Source organism: Hyperolius riggenbachi, chromosome 12, assembly GCF_040937935.1.
Source record: "Hyperolius riggenbachi isolate aHypRig1 chromosome 12, aHypRig1.pri, whole genome shotgun sequence".
Lineage (NCBI taxonomy): Eukaryota > Metazoa > Chordata > Amphibia > Anura > Hyperoliidae > Hyperolius > Hyperolius riggenbachi.
The window spans coordinates 221221560-221246352 of NC_090657.1; the positions used below are offsets into that span (position 1 = coordinate 221221560).

Here is a 24793-nt window from a genome sequence, read left to right on the forward strand (position 1 = left end):
GTAAACAGAGATAATTGGCTCATAACCCATGTGTAGTCATACAGTCATTAAATTGTATAAAAATAAAATATATATATAAAAACTATAAATAAATATCAAACATCAGAGGTGAAATAGGTATTAAAAAGTGGGGGTGATTGGGATAAAGACAGTGGAAAAGGAAATTGTCAGCAGTGATGAGCAAAACTGTCAATATTCTTTTCACACAAAATCTTTCAAGTAAACAGTTTTGGGAAAAAAATCCCGTTAACTTGCACGTTTTTTGCGTACATTGCACGTATCCACGAAAAAAACACAGATCTTTTGGGCTAGAATAAAAATGATTGTTTTAGACGTATTGCGCTAAAATATAGTTCTATACGTTTTCACAATAAAATATTGATCTTGTGTATTTTTGCGCTAAAAGCAAAAAATGTAAAAATCAAAGATAAACCTCAAATCCAAAACCGAATTCTCGAAGCAAAAATTCACAAGCACTGGAAAAAAATGAAGGTATTATAAGGAAAGACAGCTGGGACTTACCATACGTGGTCAGTAGAAGAGCCAGGCACCTCTGTTCTAGGAGTGCTCATTTATACTATTTTGGGTGTTGATTGACCAATCACAGTGCTTGGTAAATGTGCTGAGTCATTCTGCACATGTGCAGATGCAACTAGCAGTTGCTGGTGCCATTTTGGAATGGGGCAAGAGTAAGGGCAAGTTCATTTTAGTGATGCAGTGCCATCTAGTGGTGGATTGTGATATATGTATATAGGTGATTGTATGAAAAATTGCATAGTAGAGCGTAACAATTACATATTACCTGAACAGATAAAATAAGTACCTGCAAGATAGGTTAAAATGATGTGATACATGTAGAATAATAAGATAATCAAAGAATATTAATAACGCAAACTATAAAAATATATAAAAACATCTAAGAAAAGCATGATATAAAACACTAGGAAAGATTGTCACATCTGTGTCACTTGATGTTGTAGCATCATGATATAAATAACCATATTGTTGTCTATCCATCCATAGGTTTTTACAGTTTTTTGGCAATGTATTGATTGTTCATAATTTACAGTAAAAATATAAAACTGTAAAATCATACATCAGAAATTAAAAAAATTAAAAAAATAATAAAAAATTAAAAGAGAGGACTAGATAGAAGTGTGAACGGAACAGTATGAATATATTGCTTAGAAAATTAATAGATTTTTTTCTAGGACCTCGTTTAATCCTTCTAGAGCGAGTGTCCTAAGGGTCTGGATCCAGTACATTTCTAGTTTTTTGAGTTTCTCAAATGCCGCTGGTTCTGATTCATTAATGGTGTCTATTAAGGTGATGGAGAAAGTGTCGGGTTTGCTCTGGTGCATGAGGTGAAAGTGGCGTGAAACACTGTGCATGGGAAATTTATTAAGAATGTTCCTTTTATGTTGGCCGATTCGGCTCCGGGCTTCTTGAGTTGTTCTGCCAACATACTGGAGATAACAGGCACAAGTAATCACGTAAATAACGAATTTGGACTGGCAGGAGATGTGTTTCTTTATGGAGTAATGGGTATTGGTGACAAATGATTTAAATGAGGAGGTATTGGAGACAAAGGTGCATGCTAGACAACGCAGGTGGTTGCAGGACCAGGATCCTGGTGTGGAAGGGGCTTGGTTAGGTGTACTTTCAGTTTTGTGGCAGCGGAGTCTGCTGGGGGCTAGTAAGTTACGGAGGTTGGGTGCTCTTCTATAAGTGATGAGTGGCTTATTGGGTAGATTGGGTCTGAGGTATGGGTCCTGGAGTAAAATTTCCCATCTTTTGTTGAGTATTGATCTGATGCCCCGGTGTTCTTTGCTAAATTGTGTGATGAATCTGGGTGGTGGGTTTGCATCAGTAATAGGATTGGGTATTGGGTATGAAATGGAGGGTTGTTTAGCTTTATGGCATGCATCGCGGATGAGTTTTTTCGGGTATTTTCGGGCAGTAAATTTCTTGGTCAGTGTTTTGGATTGTGTAATATAATCATGGTTATCGGTACAGTTTCTGTATATGCGTCTGAACTGGCTGTAGGGTGTATTTTGGGTCCAAGGTCGGTAATGAAAGCTATTGAAATGGATGTAGTTGTTGGAGTCTACGGATTTGAAGAAGGTCTTGGTTTTGATTTTACTGTGTTCGGTGAAAATCGTTAGGTCCAGGAAGTCGATGGATACAGGGTGATGTTGTGAGGTGAATTGTAGGCCGACTTTGTTTGTGTTTAGAAATTGTATGAATGCGGGGATGAGTGTGATGTCACCTTTCCAAATGAAAAACAGGTCATCGATGTAACATTTGTATAGTATAATGTTGTCGGTAAATGGATGTTCAGTTTCTATCAGTTGTTGTTCAATGTAGCCCATGGTGAGGTTTGCATATGATGGTGCAAAGGAGCTACCCATAGCTGTGCCGCTGATTTGGTGGTAGTATTTGTCATTGAAGGAAAAAATGTTATTGTTAAGGATGAATTCGGTGCATTGTAAAAGAAAATTCTGTTGTATGGGTGGCATGGAGGGAACAGTGGTAAGGAAGAATTGTATAGCTGATAAACCAAACTGATGGGGAATGTTGGTCCATTTCATACCCAATACCCAATCCTATTACTGATGCAAACCCACCACCCAGATTCATCACACAATTTAGCAAAGAACACCGGGGCATCAGATCAATACTCAACAAAAGATGGGAAATTTTACTCCAGGACCCATACCTCAGACCCATTCTACCCAATAAGCCACTCATCACTTATAGAAGAGCACCCAACCTCCGTAACTTACTAGCCCTTAGCAGACTCCGCTGCCACAAAACTGAAAGTACACCTAACCAAGCCCCTTCCACACCAGGATCCTGGTACTGCAACCACCTCCGTTGTCTAGCATGTACCTTTGTCTCCAATACCTCCTCATTTAAATCATTTGTCACCAATACCCATTACTCCATAAAGAAACACATCTCCTGCCAGTCCAAATTTGTTATTTACGTGATTACTTGTGCCTGTCATCTCCAGTATGTTGGCAGAACAACTCAAGAAGCCCGGAGCCGAATCGGCCAACACAAAAGGAACATTCTTAATAAATTTCCCATGCACAGTGTTTCACGCCACTTTCACCTCATGCACCAGAGCAAACCCGACACTTTCTCCATCACCTTAACCACTTGAGGACCCACCCTTTACCCCCCCTTAAGGACCAGCGCTGTTTGAAGGGATCTGTGCTGGGTGGGCTCTACAGCCCCCAGCACAGATCAGAGGGCACGCAGAGCGATCAGATCGCCCCCCTTTTTTCCCCCCTATGGGGATGATGTGCAGGGGGGGGTCTGATCGCTCCTGCGTGCAGGCTAGTTGCGGGGGGGGCACCTCAAAGCCCCCCTCCGCGGCGACATTCACCCCCCTCCCTCTCCTACCTCTCCCTCCCGGTGATCCGGGCTGCACAGGACGCTATCCGTCCTGTGCAGCCAGTGACAGGACGTCCCCTGTCACATGGAGGCGATCCCCGGCCGCTGATTGGCCGGGGATCGCCGATCTGCCTTACGGCGCTGCTGCGCAGCAGCGCCGTACAATGTAAACAAAGCGGATTATTTCCGCTTGTGTTTACATTTAGCCTGCGAGCCGCCATCGGCGGCCCGCAGGCTATTCACGGAGCCCCCCGCCGTGATTTGACAGGAAGCAGCCGCTCGCGCGAGCGGCTGCTTCCTAATTAATCAGCCTGCAGCTGGCGACGCAGTACTGCGTCGCTGGTCCTGCAGCTGCCACTTTGCTGACGCACGGTATAAGCGTGCGGTCGGCAAGTGGTTAATAGACACCATTAATGAATCAGAACCAGCGGCATTTGAGAAACTCAAAAAACTAGAAATGTACTGGATCCAGACCCTTAGGACACTCGCTCCAGAAGGATTAAACGAGGTCCTAGAAAAAATCTATTAATTTTCTAAGCAATATATTCATACTGTTCCGTTCACACTTCTATCTAGTCCTCTCTTTTAATTTTTTATTATTTTTTTAATTTTTTTAATTTCTGATGTATGATTTTACAGTTTTATATTTTTACTGTAAATTATGAACAATCAATACATTGCCAAAAAACTGTAAAAACCTATGGATGGATAGACAACAATATGGTTATTTATATCATGATGCTACAACATCAAGTGACACAGATGTGACAATCTTTCCTAGTGTTTTATATCATGCTTTTCTTAGATGTTTTTATATATTTTTATAGTTTGCGTTATTAATATTCTTTGATTATCTTATTATTCTACATGTATCACATCATTTTAACCTATCTTGCAGGTACTTATTTTATCTGTTCAGGTAATATGTAATTGTTACGCTCTACTATGCAATTTTTCATACAATCACCTATATACATATATCACAATCCACCACTAGATGGCACTGCATCACTAAAATGAACTTGCCCTTACTCTTGCCCCATTCCAAAATGGCACCAGCAACTGCTAGTTGCATCTGCACATGTGCAGAATGACTCAGCACATTTACCAAGCACTGTGATTGGTCAATCAACACCCAAAATAGTATAAATGAGCACTCCTAGAAGTGAGCCCTCACAGAGGTGCCTGGCTCTTCTACTGACCACATATGGTAAGTCCCAGCTGTCTTTCCTTATAATACCTTCATTTTTTTCCAGTGCTTGTGAATTTTTGCTTCGAGAATTCGGTTTTTGATTTGAGGTTTATCTTTGATTTTTACATTTTTTGCTTTTAGCACAAAAATACACAAGATCAATATTTTATTGTGAAAACGTATAGAACTATATTTTAGCGCAAAACGTCTAAAACAATCATTTTTATTCTAGCCCAAAAGATCTGTGTTTTTTTCGTGGATACGTGCAATGTACGCAAAAACCGTGCAAGTTAACGGGTTTTTTTTCCCAAAACTGTTTACTTGAAAGATTTTGTGGGAAAAGAATATTGACAGTTTTGCTCATCACTGCTGACAATTTCCTTTTCCACTGTCTTTATCCCAATCACCCCCACTTTTTAATACCTATTTCACCTCTGATGTTTGATATTTATTTATAGTTTTTATATATATTTTATTTTTATACAATTTAATGACTGTATGACTACACATGGGTTATGAGCCAATTATCTCTGTTTACAGCTATTGCTCCGTTGTTATTGCCTGATGAAGCGGGATCAAACCTGCGAAACGCGTTGCATATTTGGAGTTCATAAATAAAATATATTGACTGTCTTTACTACAGTCGTTGTGTGTCTACTTGGAGGAGGTAAGTCCACCTCTACCTCCTCTATTTACTGTAACGTTCGGTGAAGCACAGAGAGGATCTGATTACCGGTGATCTGCAGTATCACAGGGAATACAGATGTATACCAGATTATAAGTGATCTGCAGTATCACCGATAATCCAATATACTAGCTAACCTCTATTCACCTGAGTAGAGTGTAGTGTTTGGTGTAACAGTAACACTTTGAGGACAAAGCCTCAGCACAGTCAGGAGTACTGCACGGATTCCTTCCGCAGACCTGAACTCTCCAAGACGGGAGGAGTCAGGCTGAGGGTAGGAAGGGTAGACTGAAAGTAACCCTCAGGAGGAAGGGTCACTAACAGTGCGAGGAACCGCCTCTAACAGCAAGGTCGGTTCTCGAGGTCGGACAAGCCAGGTCGTACACACACAGACAGATAAAGTACAAGATCAGGATGCAAAGGCGGAGTCAAAGTACAGGCAGGGTTCGGCAACGGGGTATCAGATAGATCGAGGTTCAAAATCAGGAGGCAGAAACAGAGTCTAGAAACGAGCCGGGGTTCGGCAACAGAGTATCAGAAATATCGAAGTACAAGATGAGAGTTCAGGAGATTGGTCAGGCAGGCAATAGGTCATAACAGATAATCACAATCAAACTAGTACTTTAGCTATCAACAGAATCTAGCTAAGTGTAGGATTACAGCTCCAGCTGGTCCTGGCACACTTGCGGATCTGACTACGGATCTGGGTGCTCCCACATATGTGAACGCAACGCCAGACACCAGAGGAATGACCAGGTGCCAGTATATATACGCAGGTGTCCCCCCAGCACCCCCCTAAGTGCTGGACCAATGGGGAGTGGAGCTAGAGTCAGCTGACCAGCCTGGTCAGCTGACTCCTTTCTGGATGTCATAAATTCTTTGCCTGAGTGTGTGCGCGCGCGCGCGCGTCACTCTGAACCCTGAGGGACTACGAGTCCCAGCCACAGCAGCCCCGCTCTGCGGTGTCTCCGCAGCGGGGGTATGCGCACTAACCGCCGCGTCCCACGCGGCGGTTTCTCTGCGCTCCGTAGGCGCATGCACGGAGACAGCCGCCTCATGCTGAGGGGAGGCGGCTGCCTCATGGCGGCGGCTCTTCCGCGTTTTGTCACATTTACCAAGAAGTTGGTTTTTAAGCTCATTTAGCTTCCTTTTATCCTTTTGGCGCCTCTGTTCTCCTGCATAATATTGAGTCCACCCTGGGTGGAGGGTTGAACCCCCTTTTTTCTCATCTACAGAGAGCAACTTCTTATTCCTGAGTGGGGTCAGGAAAATCTCCCCACCTGCCTTTACAGTGGTTGCCTAATGGTGACCCTGGTTTGTGAGTATTAATATTTACTCTATCTAGTAACCATTTACCAGTACATATTACACTATTGGGGCTCTTGGTGTTCCTTGTTTTTACCACTTTGTATTGGTCTTTCATGTGGAATTCCAATAAAATTGATGCATGTTTGTGGCAGTGTGACAAAATGTGGAAAACTTCAAGGGGCCGAATACTTTTGCAACCCACTATATATATATATATATATATATATATATATATATATATATATATATATATATATATATAATATTTATGTGTATATATATATATATATATTTATGTGTATATATATATAATATGATCACTCAAAAACAGCTTGACCGATTTGAATGAAACTTGGTACACTGATCCCTTACTACCTGGGATGATATGTTCTGGGGGTCTCGCGTCCCCCCTGCACATGTGGGCGGAGCTACAAACACCAAATCAGATTTCACCCATTCATGTCAATGGAAAAAATGGAAAAGGCTGCCGTTCTCACAGTAATCAAGCCAGAGTCCCCACACTTGGCACAGTTGGTCACTTGGTGACTGAGGTTACAAATCCAGGAAAAGTGGGTGGAGCATTAAACAGCCATTCAAATTTCAGCCATTCATTTTCAATGTGAAAATGAAAACTGCAGCCATTCTTAGGCTGTTAATCGCAGGGTTTTCAAACTTGGCACACTTGGTCACTGGGTAAATGAGCTTAATATTCCGGAAAGTGGGTGGAGTCTACAACAGCCAATCAAAATTCACCTATTGATTTTCAAGGGGAATATTTAAACTGCTGCCATTCTTACACTGTTAATGGCAGAAGCTTCAAACTTGCTACAGCCCGCTCAAACCTGCTACAGAGGGTCATTATGTGACTGGGGTTCAAATTCACTAAAGGGGTGGAGCCACAAACAGCCAATCAGATTTCTTTGCTGGATAAACTGCTGCCATTCACACAATTTTTATGCCAGGAACCCGAAAGCTCACAAACTTGGTCATGGAGTGACTGTGTGCCAAGGTTACAAAAACTGGGTGGAGTCAAATACAAATTTCACTGGGAAAATGTAAACTGCAGCCCTTCTTCACTGTTAATGGCAGGGTTCCCAAACTTTGCACAGTTGGTTACTGGGTGACTGGGATTCATATTCAGAAAAGTGGGTTAATCCTAAAAAGCCAATCAACATTTGCCTATTGATTTTCAAAGTGAATATTAAAATTGCTGACATTCTTGCATTGTTAATGGCACAAGCCTCAAACCTGGTACGGTTGGTCATTGGGTGACTGGGGTCCAAATTCACTAAAGGGGGTGGAGCCACAAGCAGCCAATCATATTTGGTAGATAGATTTCAGGCATTCAGTTATTGGCAAGGTTCTCAAACTTGACACAGTTGGTCACTGGATGACTGGGATTAATATTCCGGAAAGTGGGTGGAGCCAACAACAGCCAATCAAAATCCACCAATTGATTTTCAAGGGGAATATATACATTGCTGCCATTCTTACACTCTTAATAGCAGAGGCCTCAAATCTGGTACAGTCAGTCACCGGCAGACTGGGGTTTAAATTCTGAAAAGGGGGTGGACCACAAGCAGCCAATCAGATTTGTTTAATTTCAATGGGAAAATGTAACTTATTGATGCCAAGGACCCCATAGCTCATAAACTTGGTCATTGAGTGACTGTATGTCAAGGTTAGAAATAGTGGGCGGAGCCAAAAACAACTAACTTTTTAAATTGGAAAATTTAAAATGCAACCATTGTTCCATTGTTAATGACAGATAATATTTCAGGAAATTACCAAGATTTGAGACTATGAAATATAATCCTCAGGAAGCTGCTAACGCAAACCAAATTACCTCTGCAGGTGTAGTCCATGATTTGATGTATTAAGGTTTTCCTGTGGGAGAGAAAAAAACATCACAGCAATAATGATATTTTAATACATTTTACAGTTTACCAATTAATACATTGAATGGAACATGTTGTTTATTAAAAGGAAAGCTTAGATTTTTCTCGATTAAGTCTTTGTACAAGGGAAGCTCAAATCTCTCCTGATGGATTTAAGGTAGCTATACAATGGTCGATGTATGGGCAGATTGATCATGAGATAGAGATCTCTTTGATCCAATCTGATCTGTTGCCTGCCCATACACCGCACACACATTTCTGATAGTTTTCAGCATGAAATTTATCAGGAATCAACCTAGTGCTGCCATCTGTTTCTCGTTGCCCACCCCCCCTCCCCCAGTGAAAAAGTGTCCCCCTTGTGACCATGCTCAGTAAAGTCTCACCTGACTGCCAACGCAACTCCTGGCCTCTTCCAATGTTCGGTGTCACAATGTGCACCTGTACCACATGGCACAAGGCGTGTATAGTGCTGTCACACATGCACCAGTGCCTTGTGATGCAGGCACTTGCAGTGATGGTAGACACCAGAGGAGGCCAGGAGCGATGCTGGTGAGATTTTTACACGGCACACGGGCATGGCGGGGGGAGGGGGGACACTTTTACACTTGGGGACACTGGCCGGAGTTTCATCGGGTACAACGGTCATTGCAATACCGACCGCTGTTACCACCGCACTCCCGATCAAGCACTTGCAAACAAGATTTTCCAGCATGTACGCTCAACTCTTTTGAACAATTTTGGATGGAAATTGATTGATAGATCATTGGGAAGACCATGTTGCTGCACCAATTCTCTTCAAATCCAACAAAATGATTGAATCAGAAGGTCAACCAGGCCGCAATATCAAGAAGTAAGACAAAACGGGAGGAGCGCTCCATAGTGTGATAAGTTTTAATAATGGTTAAAATTGCCCATTACAAATTGCACTTACTAGATAAAAATGAAAGGTAGGCATCTGGTTTGGCATATAGCCCAGAAGAAAATGCATAGCCCCCAACCGTCCCGGGTTGGGGGAGGGGTCCCGCTATCCCAGGCCACCACCACCCCATTGTGTCCCGGCAGGCAGAGGAGAGAAAAAAAAAAGATCAAGGCACCAGCCGCGGACGGCCGCTGAAGTGTACTAATGCGGTGGGGAGCAGAGCCGACATCACTCCTCCCTTCCTCCCTCCCTCTCCATCATGGGCCCCCTCATGAGTCCCCTAGAAAATGCAGAGATCGTGCGCAGCAGGCGTTTAGTTTACCTTACCGTTCAGTGACCGGCTTCCTACTTCCTGTTTCCCATGACGCGAAACAGGAAGTAGGAAGCAGGACGCCGGAACGGTAAGGTAAACTAAACGCCCGCTGCGCACGATCTCTACATTTCCTAGGGGACCATGGTGGAGAGGGAGGGAGGAGTGATGTCAGCTCTGCTCCCCGCCGCATTAGTACACTTCAGCGGCTGTCCGCGGCTGGTGCCTTGATCTTTTTTTTCCTCCTCTGCCCACTGGCACCCTCCAATCCACCCCCCACAAAGTGCCACCCACCCACAGTGGCACCCTCCTACCTAACCACCCAGAGTGGCACCCTCATACCCACTCACCTACCCACAGTGGCACCCTCCTACCCACCCACAGTGACACCCTCCTCCCCACTACCAGAGTGGCACCCTCCTACCCACCCCCCCAGAGTGGCACCCTGCTAACCACCCACCCAGAGTGGCACCCTCCTACCCACCCATCCAAAGTGGCACCCTCCTATCCAACCACCAAGAGTGGCACCCTCATACCCACTCACCCAGAGTGGCACCCTCCTCCCCACCCAGAGTGGCAACCTCCTCCCCACTACCAGAGTGGCACCCTCCTACCCACACATAGTGGCACCCTCCTTATCACCCACCCAGAGTGGCCCCCTCCTACCCACCCACCCAGAGTGGCACCCTGCTAACCACCCACCCAGAGTGGCACCCTCCTACCCACCCATCCAAAGTGGCACCCTCCTATCCAACCACCCAATGTGGCACCCTCCTATCCAACCACACAGAGTGGCACCCTCCTCCCCACTACCAGATTGGCACCCTCCTACCCACCCACCCATAGTGGCACCCTCCTAACCACCCACCCAGAGTGGCACCCTCCTAGCCACCCATCCAAAGTGGCACTCTCCTACCCACCCACCCAGAGTGGCACCTTCCTACCCACCCATTCAAAGTGGCAGCCTCCTACCCACCCAGGGTGGCACCCTCCTACCCACCCAGAGTGGCACCCTCCTGCCCACCGAGTGGCACTCTCCTCCCCACCCAGAGTGGTATCCTCCTCCCCACCCACCCAGAGTGGCACCATCTTTCCCAACCACTTATACCCTCCTCCCCACCTACTGGCACCCTACTCCCCAGGCAGAGTGGCATCTTCTTCCCCACCCACTGACACCCTACTGCCCACCCACTGGCACCCTCCTCCTACCCATTAGCACCCTCCTCCCCACCCTCGCCCCGCCCATTGTCACCCTCTCCCACCCTTCTGAAAAATCTAGGGTGTGGCTTAAGGCCACACAGGGGGCATGGCTTAAGTGTCGCTCTTTCTCATCTTCCAAAGTTGGGAGGTATGGAGAATGTACAGTCTGGAAAAACAACCTGGAGCCCGCAGTGGCCAGCGGCAGCAGTGGCCCAGATGGAAGGTGGACCCAAGGCATCTTCCCTTGGGATAATCATGTGCAGGTAGCGTTAAGACGTGTTTCAGCGTATCCATGCCTTCATCAGTCAGCGCTCCTGCATGCACACTGGTCCTAGTTATATACCCTAGGTCAATTGATTAACTTCCAGGGTCGTCTGGGAGGGGCAGAGTCGGACCCGGAGGGGGGTAGGTATATATTCGTGGGAGTAACAAAGTCCCGTGGATGAGCCTGGTATGAGGCACTGTAACAAAAAGCAGGGAGATCGGCGGTATGCCAGCAGTGAAACTGCACCAGAGATGATGGAACAGAGGTGAGCACGCTGTGAGCATGTATTGAACGTGCAGACCTGAGTGGGAAAACTCCGATCAGGAGTTTTGTTATATGGGTTGTCATGGTAACCCATTGGTCTGAGTGAGCGGGAGGGAAGTGAGGTGTGATAACGTCATGGGCAAGAGTAACACAGCCCACATAGCTAGGAGGGAAGCAGCGGTAGGCTCTTTCAGTCCCTATGGAAACCGTCTGGCTGGTGGGAGGCGGAGACCTAGCGTTATACAGCGAATGGAGCCAGAAATGGCGCGGTCTGCATGACTGGGAGGGAGAGAAGAGGGAGGAGTATAGTAGCGTTACCTAGGGGACCGAGACCTGGCGTCATGAGGCAGGTGGAGACGAAGGTGATGCTGTCCACATGACCAGGAGGGAGAGGGGAGGAGAGAGGGGAGTGTATTGGCATTTCCTTGGAGACGTATCGCCCCAGCTGTTGCCTGGAAAATAGCAGCGGGGGTGGAGAAGTGGCCGGGAGAGCCTGATTGGATCAAGCTGGCCACTGCACCTGTGGTTGTGTGAACAGTAAGGCCTCTTTTTCACGGACTGTTGATAGGCAGTGAAATGCCTCTCGAACTCTCACAACTGCTTGCTGCTGCCTGGTAACTGCTTGCTGCTGCCAGGTATCTGCTTACTGCTGCCTGGCAACTGCTTGCTGAGCACACAGCTCAAGCTCAACAGTTCGTGGAAAAGAGGCCTAAATGCTGTTCTGCAATAAAAGAGTAATAGAAATATATGCAAATGGAAATAAAAATTGAAATACAAATACAAATGCTCATATGAAAAGATAGCATGCAGAGGAGTATATATGCAAAATAAATGGATTAATAACATGTGAACAGCATGATCAAAACTTGATCAAAAATAAATGAGATAAAATGAAATGAAAATAAAAATAAAATGGAATTAAATAAATAAATACAATAGAATAAAAACATCCTGAGAGCCCTTGATAAATGTTCAAGCTGTTGGGGACTATGCAGAGGTACGGGAGAGGGAAAAAGGGGGTGGGGGGTTCGGGAAGGAGGGGGAATGTTACAAAAAAATATTCCTTCATTTAGCCCTGTTTGTGCTAAAGTGTTCAACTTAACCACTTGAGGACCCAGCCTTTACCCCCCCCTAAGGACCAGCGTTGAATTCTATGATCTGTGCTGGGTGGGCTCTACAGCCCCCAGCACAGATCAAACACCAGGCAGAGAGAACAGATCACCCCCCTTTTTTCCCCACTAGGGGGATGATGTGCTGGGGGGGTCTGATCTCTCCTGCCTGCGTGTGGCTGGCGGGGGGGGGGGCACCTCAAAGCCCCCTCCACCGCAGGATTCCCCCTCTCCCTCTCCTCCCTCCCTTCCCCGGAGAGATCGGAGGCTGCACAGGACGGATCTGTCCTGTGCAGCCTCTAACAGGCTCCTGCCTGTCATGTGACAGCGATCCCCGGCCGCTGATTGGCCGGGGATGGCTGATCTAATACAACGCTGCTGCTATAGGCAGTGGCGTAGCTTAGCAGCTTTGGGCCCCGATACAAGTTTTACATGGGGCCCCCCAAGCGCTCTATACATAACAATTGATACAGCGCGCCAAAACTTGCCAATGGCAACTACAGTGTCAGAGGTGCAAGAAGGGGATGGGGAACAGTTTGTTAATGATTATCACTATTCAAAGTATCTATAAAAGTAATTATTATGAGCACAGGACCAATAGAGAGCTAATACTGCAGTTCAGGGAGGGCCCTACGGGGCCCCTCTGGCCCAAGGGCCCCGATGCGGTCGCAACCTCTGCACCCCCTATTGCTACGCCCCTGGCTATAGGCGATCGGCGGCCCGCAGGCTATTCACGGAGCCCCCCGCCGTGATTTGACAGGAAGCAGCCGCTTGCGCGAGCGGCTGCTTCCTGATTAATTAGCTTGCAGCCGGCCGTCGCTGGTCCTGCAGCTGCCACTTTGCCGACGCGCGTTATGAGTGCGCGGTCGGCAAGTGGTTAAAGATGCAAAAGGCCTCTTGTTTTTTATATCTGAGGCCTAATGGTAAATCTGTAGTGATTTGTTTCTAGACCCATGACTTTTAATTGTTCAGTGGATTGATCGTGTTTCTCTAAGAAGTGGCGGAGAACGCTATGGTTTTGTAGTCCGTCCTCAATTTCACGTCTGTTCTCCAAAACTTTCACGTAACAGTACGGTGACCATACGTCCCGCTTTACCCGGGACGCGTCCCGCCTTCGGGGGGTGCTGTCCCAGGCTGCATGAGGTCCCGGGAAATGTCCCGCTTTCAGCAGCGGGACGTACCGGCCTCGGGACTCTGGCCACCGTACATGAACTAGCCGCAGCGTCTCATAGCTCCAGCAGCCTGCATTGTCCTCCGGCAGGCAGAGCAGGGCTACGGGAAGATGGCGTCCAGAGGCGGAGCCCTGTACTGGAGACTGTGTCTCCAGTACAGGGCTCCGCCTCCGGACGCCATCTTGCCGTAGCCCTGCACTGCCTGTGAGCCTGCACACACACACACACACCAGAACACCCGGCTGCGTGAGGGGACTTCTGTCAGGTGAGTACATGCTTTTTTTTTCCAGGTGAAATGTGCCCCCATTGCATTTTTGTGCTGACATGTTTGCCCCCATTGCGTTTTTGTGCTGACATGTTTGCCCCCATTGCGTTTTTGTGCTGACATGTTTGCCTCCATTGCGTTTTTGTGCTGACATGTTTGCCCCATTGTGTTTTTGTGCTGACATGTTTGCCCCCATTGGGTTTTTGTGCTGACATGTTTGCCCCCATTGGGGTTTTGTGCTGACATGTTTGCCCCCATTGCATTTATTTTCTGCTGACATGTTTGCCCCCATTGCGTTTTTGTGCTGACCTGTTTGCCCCCATTGCGTTTATTTTGTGCTGACATGTTTGCCCGCAGTGCGTTTATTTTGTGCTTAAATGCTGCCCATAATGCGTTTATTTTGTACTGACATGTTTGCCCGCAATGCGTTTATTTTGTGCTGAAATGCTGCCCGCAATGCGTTTATTTTGTGCTGAAATGCTGCCCGTAATGCGTTTATTTTGCACTGACATGTTTGCCCGCAGTGCGTTTATTTTGTGCTGACATGTTGCCCGCAATGCGTTTGTTTTGTACTGACATGTTTGCCCGCAATGCGTTTATTTTGTGCTGACATGTTTGCCCCCATTGCGTTTATTTTGTGCTGACATGTTTGCCCCCATTGCGTTTATTTTGTGCTGACATGTTTGCCCCCATTGCGTTTATTTTGTGCTGACATGTTTGCCCCCATTGCGTTTATTTTGTACTGACATGTTTGCCCCCATTGCGTTTATTTTGTACTGACATGTTTGCCCCCATTGCGTTTATTTTGTGCTGATATGTTGCCCGCAATGCGTTTATTTTGTGCTGATATGTTGCCCGCAATGCGTTTATTTTGTGCTGACATGTTTGCCCCCATTGCGTTTATTTTGTGCTGACATGTTTGCCCCCATTGCATTTATTTTGTGCTGACATGTTTGCCCCCATTGCATTTATTTTGTGCTGACATGTTTGCCCCCATTGCGTTTATTTTGTGCTGACATGTTGCCCGCAATACGTTTATTCTGTGCTGACATGTTGCCCATTGCGTTTATTTTGTGGTGTATGGGGTAACTGTTGCTGCATTTATTATTTAATGGTCATAGTTCGCTATGTTTGCTGCTTTGGGGTTACGGTATACTATTAAATAGCATCACACGGTTTCTGCACACCCATGATGCGAATCCTCGTTTGACCACATCATGGCGTAAACACTGCTTTCTTATGCCTCGCTGTTACATCATTACGTTAGCTTCGCCCATAGAATGTCATGGCCACGCCCATTTTTCGAACACGTTTGTTGATGCGGCAGTCCCCCATTTTTCGCCACGGCGCGCTTCGCGCAACGCCCCCCCCCCCCCCCTTCCCCCCCGCCACCCTGTCCCAGGTTGAGCCTACAAAAATCTGGTCACTGTACGTAACAGTCATGTGTTTCTGCCAATGTAGTATTTTGGGCAGTCACAGGACAATATATAAATTACATAAGAGGATCCACAGTTTATAAATTGTTTGATCTGAACATGATTTTGATCTACCTGTATTTATTTTTGTCGATGTTGGATGAAAGGGCAGCATTTACATCTAAATTTGCCACACCGGAAATTACCTATTAGGCCATAGGCAATTGGGCAGTGGCTAGAACTATTCTTATCGAGACCTATATTGCATTTTGTGACTTTGTTTCTTGAGAGATTGTGCTTTTCTGAAAATGGTGCAGGGTTTTGTGGGTAATTTTCCAGGTGAAATGTGCCACCATTGCGTTGTTGTGCTGACATGTTTGCCCCCATTGCGTTTTTGTGCTGACATGTTTGCCCCCATTGCGTTTTAGTGCTGACATGTTTGCCTCCATTGCGTTTTTGTGCTGACATGTTTGCCCCCATTGCGTTTTTGTGCTGACATGTTTGCCCCCATTGCGTTTTTGTGCTGACATGTTTGCCCCCATTGCGTTTTTGTGCTGACCTGTTTGCCCCCATTGCGTTTATTTTGTGCTTACATGTTTGCCCGCAGTGCGTTTATTTTGTGCTAAAATGCTTCCCGTAATGCGTTTATTTTGTACTGACATGTTTGCCCGCAATGCGTTTATTTTGTGCTGACATGTTGCCTGCAATGTGTTTATTTTGTACTGACATGTTTGCCCGCAATGCGTTTATTTTGTGCTGACATGTTTGCCACCATTGCGTTTATTTTGTACTGACATGTTTGCCCCCATTGCGTTTATTTTGTACTGACATGTTTGCCCCCATTGCGTTTATTTTGTGCTGATATGTTGCCCGCAATGCGTTTATTTTGTGCTGATATGTTGCCCGCAATGCGTTTATTTTGTGCTGACATGTTTGCCCCCATTGCGTTTATTTTGTGCTGACATGTTTGCCCCCATTGCATTTATTTTGTGCTGACATGTTTGCCCCCATTGCATTTATTTTGTGCTGACATGTTTGCCCCCATTGCGTTTATTTTGTGCTGACATGTTGCCCGCAATACGTTTATTCTGTGCTGACATCCTCATTTGACCACATCATGGCGTAAAAACTGCTTTCTTATGCCTCGTTGTTACATAATTACGTTAGCTCCGCCCATAGAATGTCATGGCCACGCCCATTTTTCAAACACGTTTGTTGATACGGCAGTCCCCCATTTTTCACCGCGGCGCGCTTCGCGCAACGCCCCCCCCCCCCCTTCCCCCCCGCCACCCTGTCCCAGGTTGAGCCTACAAAAATCTGGTCACTGTACGTAACAGTCATGTGTTTCTGCCTATGTGGTATTTTGGGCAGTCACAGGACAATATATAAATTACATAAGAGGATCCACAGTTTATAAATTGTTTGATCTGAACATGATTTTGATCTACCTGTATATATTTTTGTCGATGTTGGATGAAAGGGCAGCATTTACATCTAAATTTGCCACACCGGAAATTACCTATTAGGCCATAGGCAATTGGGCAGTGCCTAGAACTATTCTTATCGAGACCTATATTGCATTTTGTGACTTTGTTTCTTGAGAGATTGTGCTTTTCTGAAAATGGTGCAGGGTTTTGTGGGTAATTTTCCAGGTGAAATGTGCCCCCATTGCGTTTTTGTGCTGACATGTTTACCCCCATTGCGTTTTTGTGCTGACATGTTTGCCCCCATTGCGTTTTAGTGCTGACATGTTTGCCCCCATTGCGTTTTTGTGCTGACATGTTTGCCCCCATTGCGTTTTTGTGCTGACATGTTTGCCCCCATTGCGTTTTTGTGCTGACATGTTTGCCCCCATTGCATTTATTTTCTGCTGACATGTTTGCCCCCATTGCGTTTTTGTGCTGACCTGTTTGCCCCCATTGCGTTTATTTTGAGCTGACATGTTTGCCCGCAGTGCATTTATTTTGTGCTGAAATGCTTCCCGTAATGCGTTTATTTTGTACTGACATGTTTGTCTGCAGTGCGTTTATTTTGTGCTGAAATGCTGCCCGCAATGCGTTTATTTTGTGCTGAAATGCTGCCCGTAATGCGTTTATTTTGTACTGACATGTTTGCCCGCAATGCGTTTATTTTGTGCTGACATGTTGCCCGCAATGCGTTTATTTTGTACTGACATGTTTGCCCACAATGCGTTTATTTTGTGCTGACATGTTTGCCCCCATTGCGTTTATTTTGTGCTGATATGTTGCCCGCAATGTGTTTATTTTGTGCTGATATGTTGCCCGCAATGCGTTTATTTTGTGCTGACATGTTTGCCCCCATTGCATTTATTTTGTGCTGACATGTTTGCCCCCATTGCGTTTATTTTGTGCTGACATGTTGCCCGCAATACGTTTATTCTGTGCTGACATGTTGCCCATTGCGTTTATTTTGTGGTGTATGGGGTAACTGTTGCTGCATTTATTATTTAATGGTCATAGTTGGCTATGTTTGCTGCTTTGGGGTTACGGTATACTATTAAATAGCATCACACGGTTTCTGCACACCAATGATGGGAATCCTCATTTGACCACATCATGGCGTAAACACTGCTTTCTTATGCCTCGTTGTTACATAATTACGTTAGCTCCGCCCATAGAATGTCATGGCCACGCCCATTTTTCAAACACGTTTGTTGATACGGCAGTCCCCCATTTTTCGTGGCGGTGCGCTTCGCGCAATGCCCCCCCCCCCCCCGCCACCCTGTCCCAGGTTGAGCCTACAAAATGTGTTTCTGCCAATGTAGTATTTTGGGCAGTCACAGGACAATATATAAATTACATAAGAGGATCCACAGTTTATAAATTGTTTGATCTGAACATGATTTTGATCTACCTGTATATATTTTTGTCGATGTTAGATGAAAGGGCAGCATTTACATCTAAATTTGCCACACCGGAAATTACCTATTAGGCCATAGGCAATTGGGCAGTGCCTAGAACTATTCTTATCGAGACCTATATTGCATTTTGTGACTTTGTTTCTTGAGAGATTGTGCTTTTCTGAAAATGGTGCGGGGTTTTGTGGGTACTTGGGAATTGAGCACAGGGTCACATAAAAGGAGGGGCCAGTTCATACAGATGATGTGATTAATGTTGGTGGCTTTGTTGTTATATGTGGTCACAAAGTATGGTCCCTTTGTGGCCTCCTTGTCTTGACTGGGTTTTTTTTAAGCGATAACTTGCTTGTTCATAAATTCCGATCTAACTATCTCTACAGTTCTTTTGTCATGGCCTTTGTCGGGGAATTTTTGAGTTAGTACTCATCAGTGGTACAGGGTGAGGCGACAGAATTGGCTCCTCGGTATGTTGTTTATCCACCTCGGGTGGTGACAGCTGTCTTTGTGTAAGAAGGAATTTCCCCCTGTGGGTTTAAAGTGTTTTTTTTTTATGTCATCATGGCACCTTGTTTATCATGACCCAATTCCATATCTAGAAAAACAATAGTGTTAGCATCCTCTACTGAAGTGAACTGTAAATCAAACTTATTGTTGTTGCAATACTCCGTGAACTGGTCGAATAGGGCCTCTGTGCCATCCCATATGATCAGAATGTCATTTATGTACCTCACGTATAGGGCAAGGTTTGCTCCAAAGGGTGAATTGGTCCAAATATGGTGGTCTTCCCAAAAGCCATATACAAATCAGCAAAACTTGGAACAAACCCTGCCCCCATGGTAGTCACACAGGTCTGTAAATAAAAATTGCCAGCAAATGAAAAATAATTGTGGGCAAGAGAGAACTCAAGCAGATCCAGAATAAATTGAGCCTGACCGTGGTGGAAAGACCATTCAGTTGTGAGGAAATAATGTACAGCATCTAGACCCTTTGAATGCGGAATACAGGTGTATAGATGTAACAAGCAGCGAGGATACGACCACCGCCGTCCCCGCCGCTCAGCTCAGACCACCGCGTGCTGGCCTGTCGCTGGCGCACAGCATCAGAGCTATGCACGCGCGCGGCCAGCGGCGAGACCTTTACGCGTCTCGGAGACGCGTCAGCTGACCTGCGGGTCGGCTGATGTCACAGGGAGCGCTCCTCGCCCCTGATTGGCCGGGCTGGTGGGGGCGTGCCTGGGAGTCCCCTGCCAGCATAAAGACAGCGAGCTGTCAGTAGCTCGCTGTCTGTTGTTGTGAATACTACGTGTTAGCGCTCAGACCTTAGTTAGATCCAGTGTGCTTTGATCCGGGAGGAAACCGGGAATTTCACACAAGACTGTTTGTTTGATACTTTATATATATTGCCTTTATGTGTATGAACCTTGCCTGAACTCTCGACTATCCTTTTGCATTGTGATTCTGTGCTTCTGCCTATCTGATCTTGTTGTCAACTTTGCCTGAACTCCACTTTGTTTCTGCCTGCCGATTCTGTACCTTGTCTGCCCGTCTGTTGCCTACCTAATCTGTCCGACTACTCTCTCTCACCCTCACCACTGGTGAGGTTACTGCTGTGGTTCTATCTGTAACCTCCATCGCCACTGGTGAGGTTACCGCTGAGGATCTATCAGAAAATTACTGTTTGCACCAATCACTACACTTGTGCAATAAAGTTGTGCCTCAGTCACGTATTTACCTTTGTGTTTGTTAGAGTTCTGATTATTTGGTGATCTGCAGAATCACCAATAATACAAATATGTTACTGTTAACACTATTCGTTACAATAGAGAGCTGACGTCTAGTGATGACCATCTGTACCCCTCTTTCCAGTTGACATTCTGGAGGATATCCAATACATAGTCTCTGGTGTAGGCCTAGGTGTTCACCACTATCGGTTGTAAGAAATAGTCTATGTATTCTGTTAAGGGGGCCAATATACCATCCATTCCAGCTACAATGGGTCACCCTGGTGGATTATTTTCATTCTTGTGTATTTTTGGTATATGGTAGAAGTATGGGATAAGAGGATATTCATTGATGAGGAACCATGATTTGTTCTTACAGATTATACCGGTGTCTGTGGCTCGCTTTATTAGGCCTTTGATTTCTGTTAGGTATTGTGAGGTTAGGTCTTTATCTAGTTTTTGATAGGTGGAGGTGTCCCCAAGCAGCTGGAATCCTTCTTTAAAGTAGCTGTCCCGATCTACAACCACTATGCCTCCTCCTGTGTCTGCTTGCGGATCACTATATTTTTATTTTCCATGGGTTGGTTGAGTGACTCCCTTTCCTGTCGGTTGAGGTTATGGTATTTCCGTTGTTGTTTTGTATTTTCCTTGTTACATAGTGTTTTGAGTTGGCACCAGACTGCCTGATAAGAATTGTTCATGTGTGAGCCCTTGGCATAAGTTGGATTTAAGATGGATTTTGGTTTAAATCCACTATGCTGAATTTCAGGGTTAGTCCACAGGCTTAGCCAGGGTCGGACTGGGACACTAAGGGCCCACCAAGGAAGTTTCAGCCTGGGGCCCACCCTCCTCTCCTCCTCCCCCCACTCACCCTCTCCTCCCCCCTCCCTCCTCCTAACACCCCCTCCCCCCATTTTGGGCTCACATACACATGTACTCTAGAAATTTTGCATGACTTTATGTTAGGGAATAGATTGTGAGCACTTCTGAGCTGACAAGAGTCATGGCTCCCACACGTCATGGCAGGGGGGGAGGAGGGGCTGGGGGGATCCACGTCACGTCAGGCTGTGCTCGCGGCTCAGGGCAGAGCAGCTGAAAGGAAGGGAGGTAGGAATAATGAGACATTCTACTGAGTATCTCGGATCCCGAATGTATTTCCCCATAGCCGGGTCCAGGGAAAGGAATGCCAGAATACGTGCACCAAGCTATTACTGTAAGACTAGCATGGTCACGGATAGGAAGTGTTTCCCAGCTAGCTGCAGGGAGACACGTAGCAGCGCAGATCAGGAAAGTGTCTGTACTGAATTGCTTATGGGATTATTCCTGTAAGTGGGGCACCATAATGGGTGTTGCAGCATGAGTTCCCAATAGAGAAAAGGGGGGACAGTGCAGCAAGGGGGTGCCGGAGTTGGAAAAAAGGGAGTTGACCAATCCAAGTATCCATCGCCGCTGCTGCAGAGCGGTAACGTTTTTTTTCCAGTTTTTGTCGTGGACAGGTCCAGAGTTTGACTAAGAGGTCTATGCTGGGCTGGGGCTGTTTTTTTGTGCGTTTTTTCCATCCACTGATTGGTCAAATATGTTTTTTTCCAGCTCCTATCAAGTGTAGCACAAAGAACAAGAACTGACAGCAGTTCATGGGGCAATTATACAAATGAAAGAATTGCCATTTACAGAGTAACAGTGTATCAGTACGGTGTTTGCCATATGACTACCTACAACGTGGGCATTCAGGGATCTGCATACAGGCATGTGACGCTGGTATGCTTAGCCCTGCTCCCTGTGTAGTTTCAGTGCAAAGTGCTCCTTCCTACAGGGAGGCAGCCATTTTTTTGTAGTCTAGGTAGTGGCACGGCAAACATTGGTCAGAGGGTACAACACACAGAACTTCTAGCAGAGCTGGTATCGCAATGAGGTTCTAGATAAGTAAATGCGATAATGAGTAAGAGCATTGCAGGCTCACCTGCAAAGCAACAACAAGTGTGGCATCCGTAATCTGTGCATGCGACGGCCGCGCATGGACAGATAGGGGGGGATGTGGAGGGAGCTTGCAATGAGGTGAGAGCTTCCAAAGGTGAAGTCCGCGGGAGCATATTTTAAACAGGTAAGTACTTCGGATAGTACTTAGGTAGGGGAGAGAGGTTGTAACTCCAATCTACCAAAAAGAGTAAACAGAGTTCATGAGAACCATAAAGCAACGAGATCAATTACGATATATATTGATCAATTTAAAGTGTACAGAGTACAAGCCGCAGGGCGAATCCCAAATCATTAATAAGAATTGATTTGTTTGTATTTTGACTTCAGGAGTTTGGCAATATGGAATCGAGACAGCTGCAGTGCTGGCAGCAAAGATGGAGATGTCAGTCGGATAAGCGAAAGGTTCCAGATGCCAATCTGAGTTTGGAGAACAGCGAGATTCCTGAGATTGGAAAGAGACTAAAAAGCGAGATTCCTGAAATTGGAAAGAGACTAAAAAACGAGAGTTCGGAGATCGGAAAGAGACTAACAAAACTGTCTGAGCAAAGCATAATGCAAAGTGCTAATGTTTTTCTTTCCCAAGGAGGTGCTTTCCTAATGAAGAGTACCGTGCTGATGGTGATCCTAGGTTGCCATTGCGTCCTAGGAGAACGAAGAGAGGACATTCTCATGAATAATAAGGGGTTAATGAGAATACAAGGCCCAAACATGTTGATGTTGGGTGACAAAGGTACTGATCCTTTCACACCTCCCTCCGCTTGGCACAGATGGACCAAGCGGGGATGGAGGAAAAGAGCACTTGTGCCAGGAGAAAACAAATTTCATGGCACAATGTGGGTGAAAGGTCTGAAGGGTCAGGTGTGCGGGCAGTGGGAATTGAATGGCAGTGTAAATCTGCTATTGAATGCCACACTCCCAGAATCGATGCACCGATCCAAAGTTTTGTTAAAAGGTACATTGCAGTACAATGGGTACATGCAAAAGGTGGAGTGTGTGATTCAGGGGTACCTTGTCTTGGTTATGCAGAGTGAGATGGTTCCAGATTGGAGAGGAACGAGCAGGAGGCATCAATTCTCCTACCAGAGAGACGCAGGGGACAACATCACACTCTGGAACTACCAACAGAGAGTGCCTCTGAAACAACTATACACACGTAAAGGCGGGAAAGCCGAGGGTTGGTGGTTCTCGAAACAAGAAGTAAAAATCGAGATCAAGCCACATTTCCAGGTGACAAAGAGGGTGGGGAGAGCGGTCCCGGGGGAGGGAAAGCCAACACAGGGAACCCCATTCACACCACACGGGTCACCACAGGGGACGATATTACACAGTCCATATGCAGCCGCTTATCCTCATTCTAGTTGGGTAAGTGAAGAGGTACTCTTAATTGAAAGATTGCAGAGAGTACAGTCTTCCCGACCTCAGGTACATATTGTGCCTCAGGACATAAGGGGGGAAGAGGTCCAATCACGACAGTTGGGGGCATATTTTGTCAGGGAGATGCTAAAAGATCCTGTACAACTGAGATTGGACAAGGGGAGGTATATCGATTTTTCTGGAGAAGGATCTTTTGCATGGCAGCTTTGAGATGTTTGGGTGAACAAATGGAAATGGTGCAACATTCCTTTAGGCACCGCCACTTCCTTAGTTCCCACCTCAACACATGTCTTACACCAGGACCTGAGAGGTCAACCTTTTTTGGTGCTAAACGGGGAGGTGAAACAAGTAGAGTTGTCCTCATGCGGGCAATTCTCACAGAGGTACCTGCGTTGGCCGGGGCAAGCCATATTCAGTGAAGAAGCCTGCTGGCTCAATAACGCAGAATGCGAGGCTACCATTCAAAAGATCCACCCTGAAGCCAAACCGATAGTTCCGGTGGCTGAAGGAAAGGTTTGTTTTTTTAACATAAGGTCTAATGATACATTCAAGGTATATTCTCATAATTGTTCCGATAAGGGGGATTTTCCAAGGGGAACATATTGTGTGAGCGGAGATCCCATATGGATCCAGTCATCCAGGTTGAATGACGTTGTTTCTCAAATTGTTAAGAGAACTCTAAAGGTCAAAGTTTCACGGGTAGTTCCCGTCCTGAAAGAGAACACGACATGGGACAAAGGGGAACAGGGTTTGATCCAAGACGACCACATTTTGTTACAAAGGTTAAACAAACAGTACACTAAGTTAGAGGTAAGATTTCACCATGATCCAGGTGATCTTAACGAGGTAGAACACAAAAATAAGCAGGTGAGTTCCAGTCTGACCTGGTGGAAAAGGTTTCCGGCGATGTTCCAGGGACACTCGGACTGGGCCTCTGCAGTTCAAAGTTCTTCCTACACCCACTGGTCGTCTGGATGGGGATGACAACTTTAGGCATCATTATCCAGGTGAGGTTGTGTGTTAAAATTACGTAAAACAAATTAACCTGGTCCAGAGATTGGTGCCTCATAAACAATCTCATGAACCAATATTTTTAAATTAAGGGATATACAGGGTTACGGGTATAGGTTTAGTAGTACCGGTGATGGAGCTGATTGTATAAAGGCGCTCTTTTAGAAGGCACCTGGCACTGCTCCGTTGTGTAACAAACAAACGAGTTTCACTTTTCTGTGGTCATGCAAGTTTGTGAGTGATACGCAAGTGACGCAAATGCTGAGCATGTGGTATAGAGGGACTTAGAAGTAGGGCCTCCCCAGAGAGCCTGGTTACAGGAAGACCTAGAGGTCTTGCTCTCTCTTCCAGGGATAACCGCCTAGAGCAGAGAAGTTGTGTGAGCACGAACATCGAAAAGTGAAACATAAAGGAAAGAAACCAGGTACG

The 24793-nt window shown here is 45.9% G+C and overlaps 1 protein-coding gene across 2 annotated transcripts in view; it reads right to left on the reverse strand.

Annotated features, from left to right (window-relative positions):
- LOC137542265 (uncharacterized) overlaps nucleotides 1-24793 on the reverse strand; it is a 421807-nt gene that overhangs the window by 169015 nt on the left and 227999 nt on the right. For both annotated transcript variants that reach the window (XM_068264050.1, XM_068264049.1), the window contains exon 5: nucleotides 8434-8474. In XM_068264050.1, the coding sequence (XP_068120151.1) occupies nucleotides 8434-8474 (41 nt within the window). The remainder of the gene's footprint in view (nucleotides 1-8433; nucleotides 8475-24793) is intronic.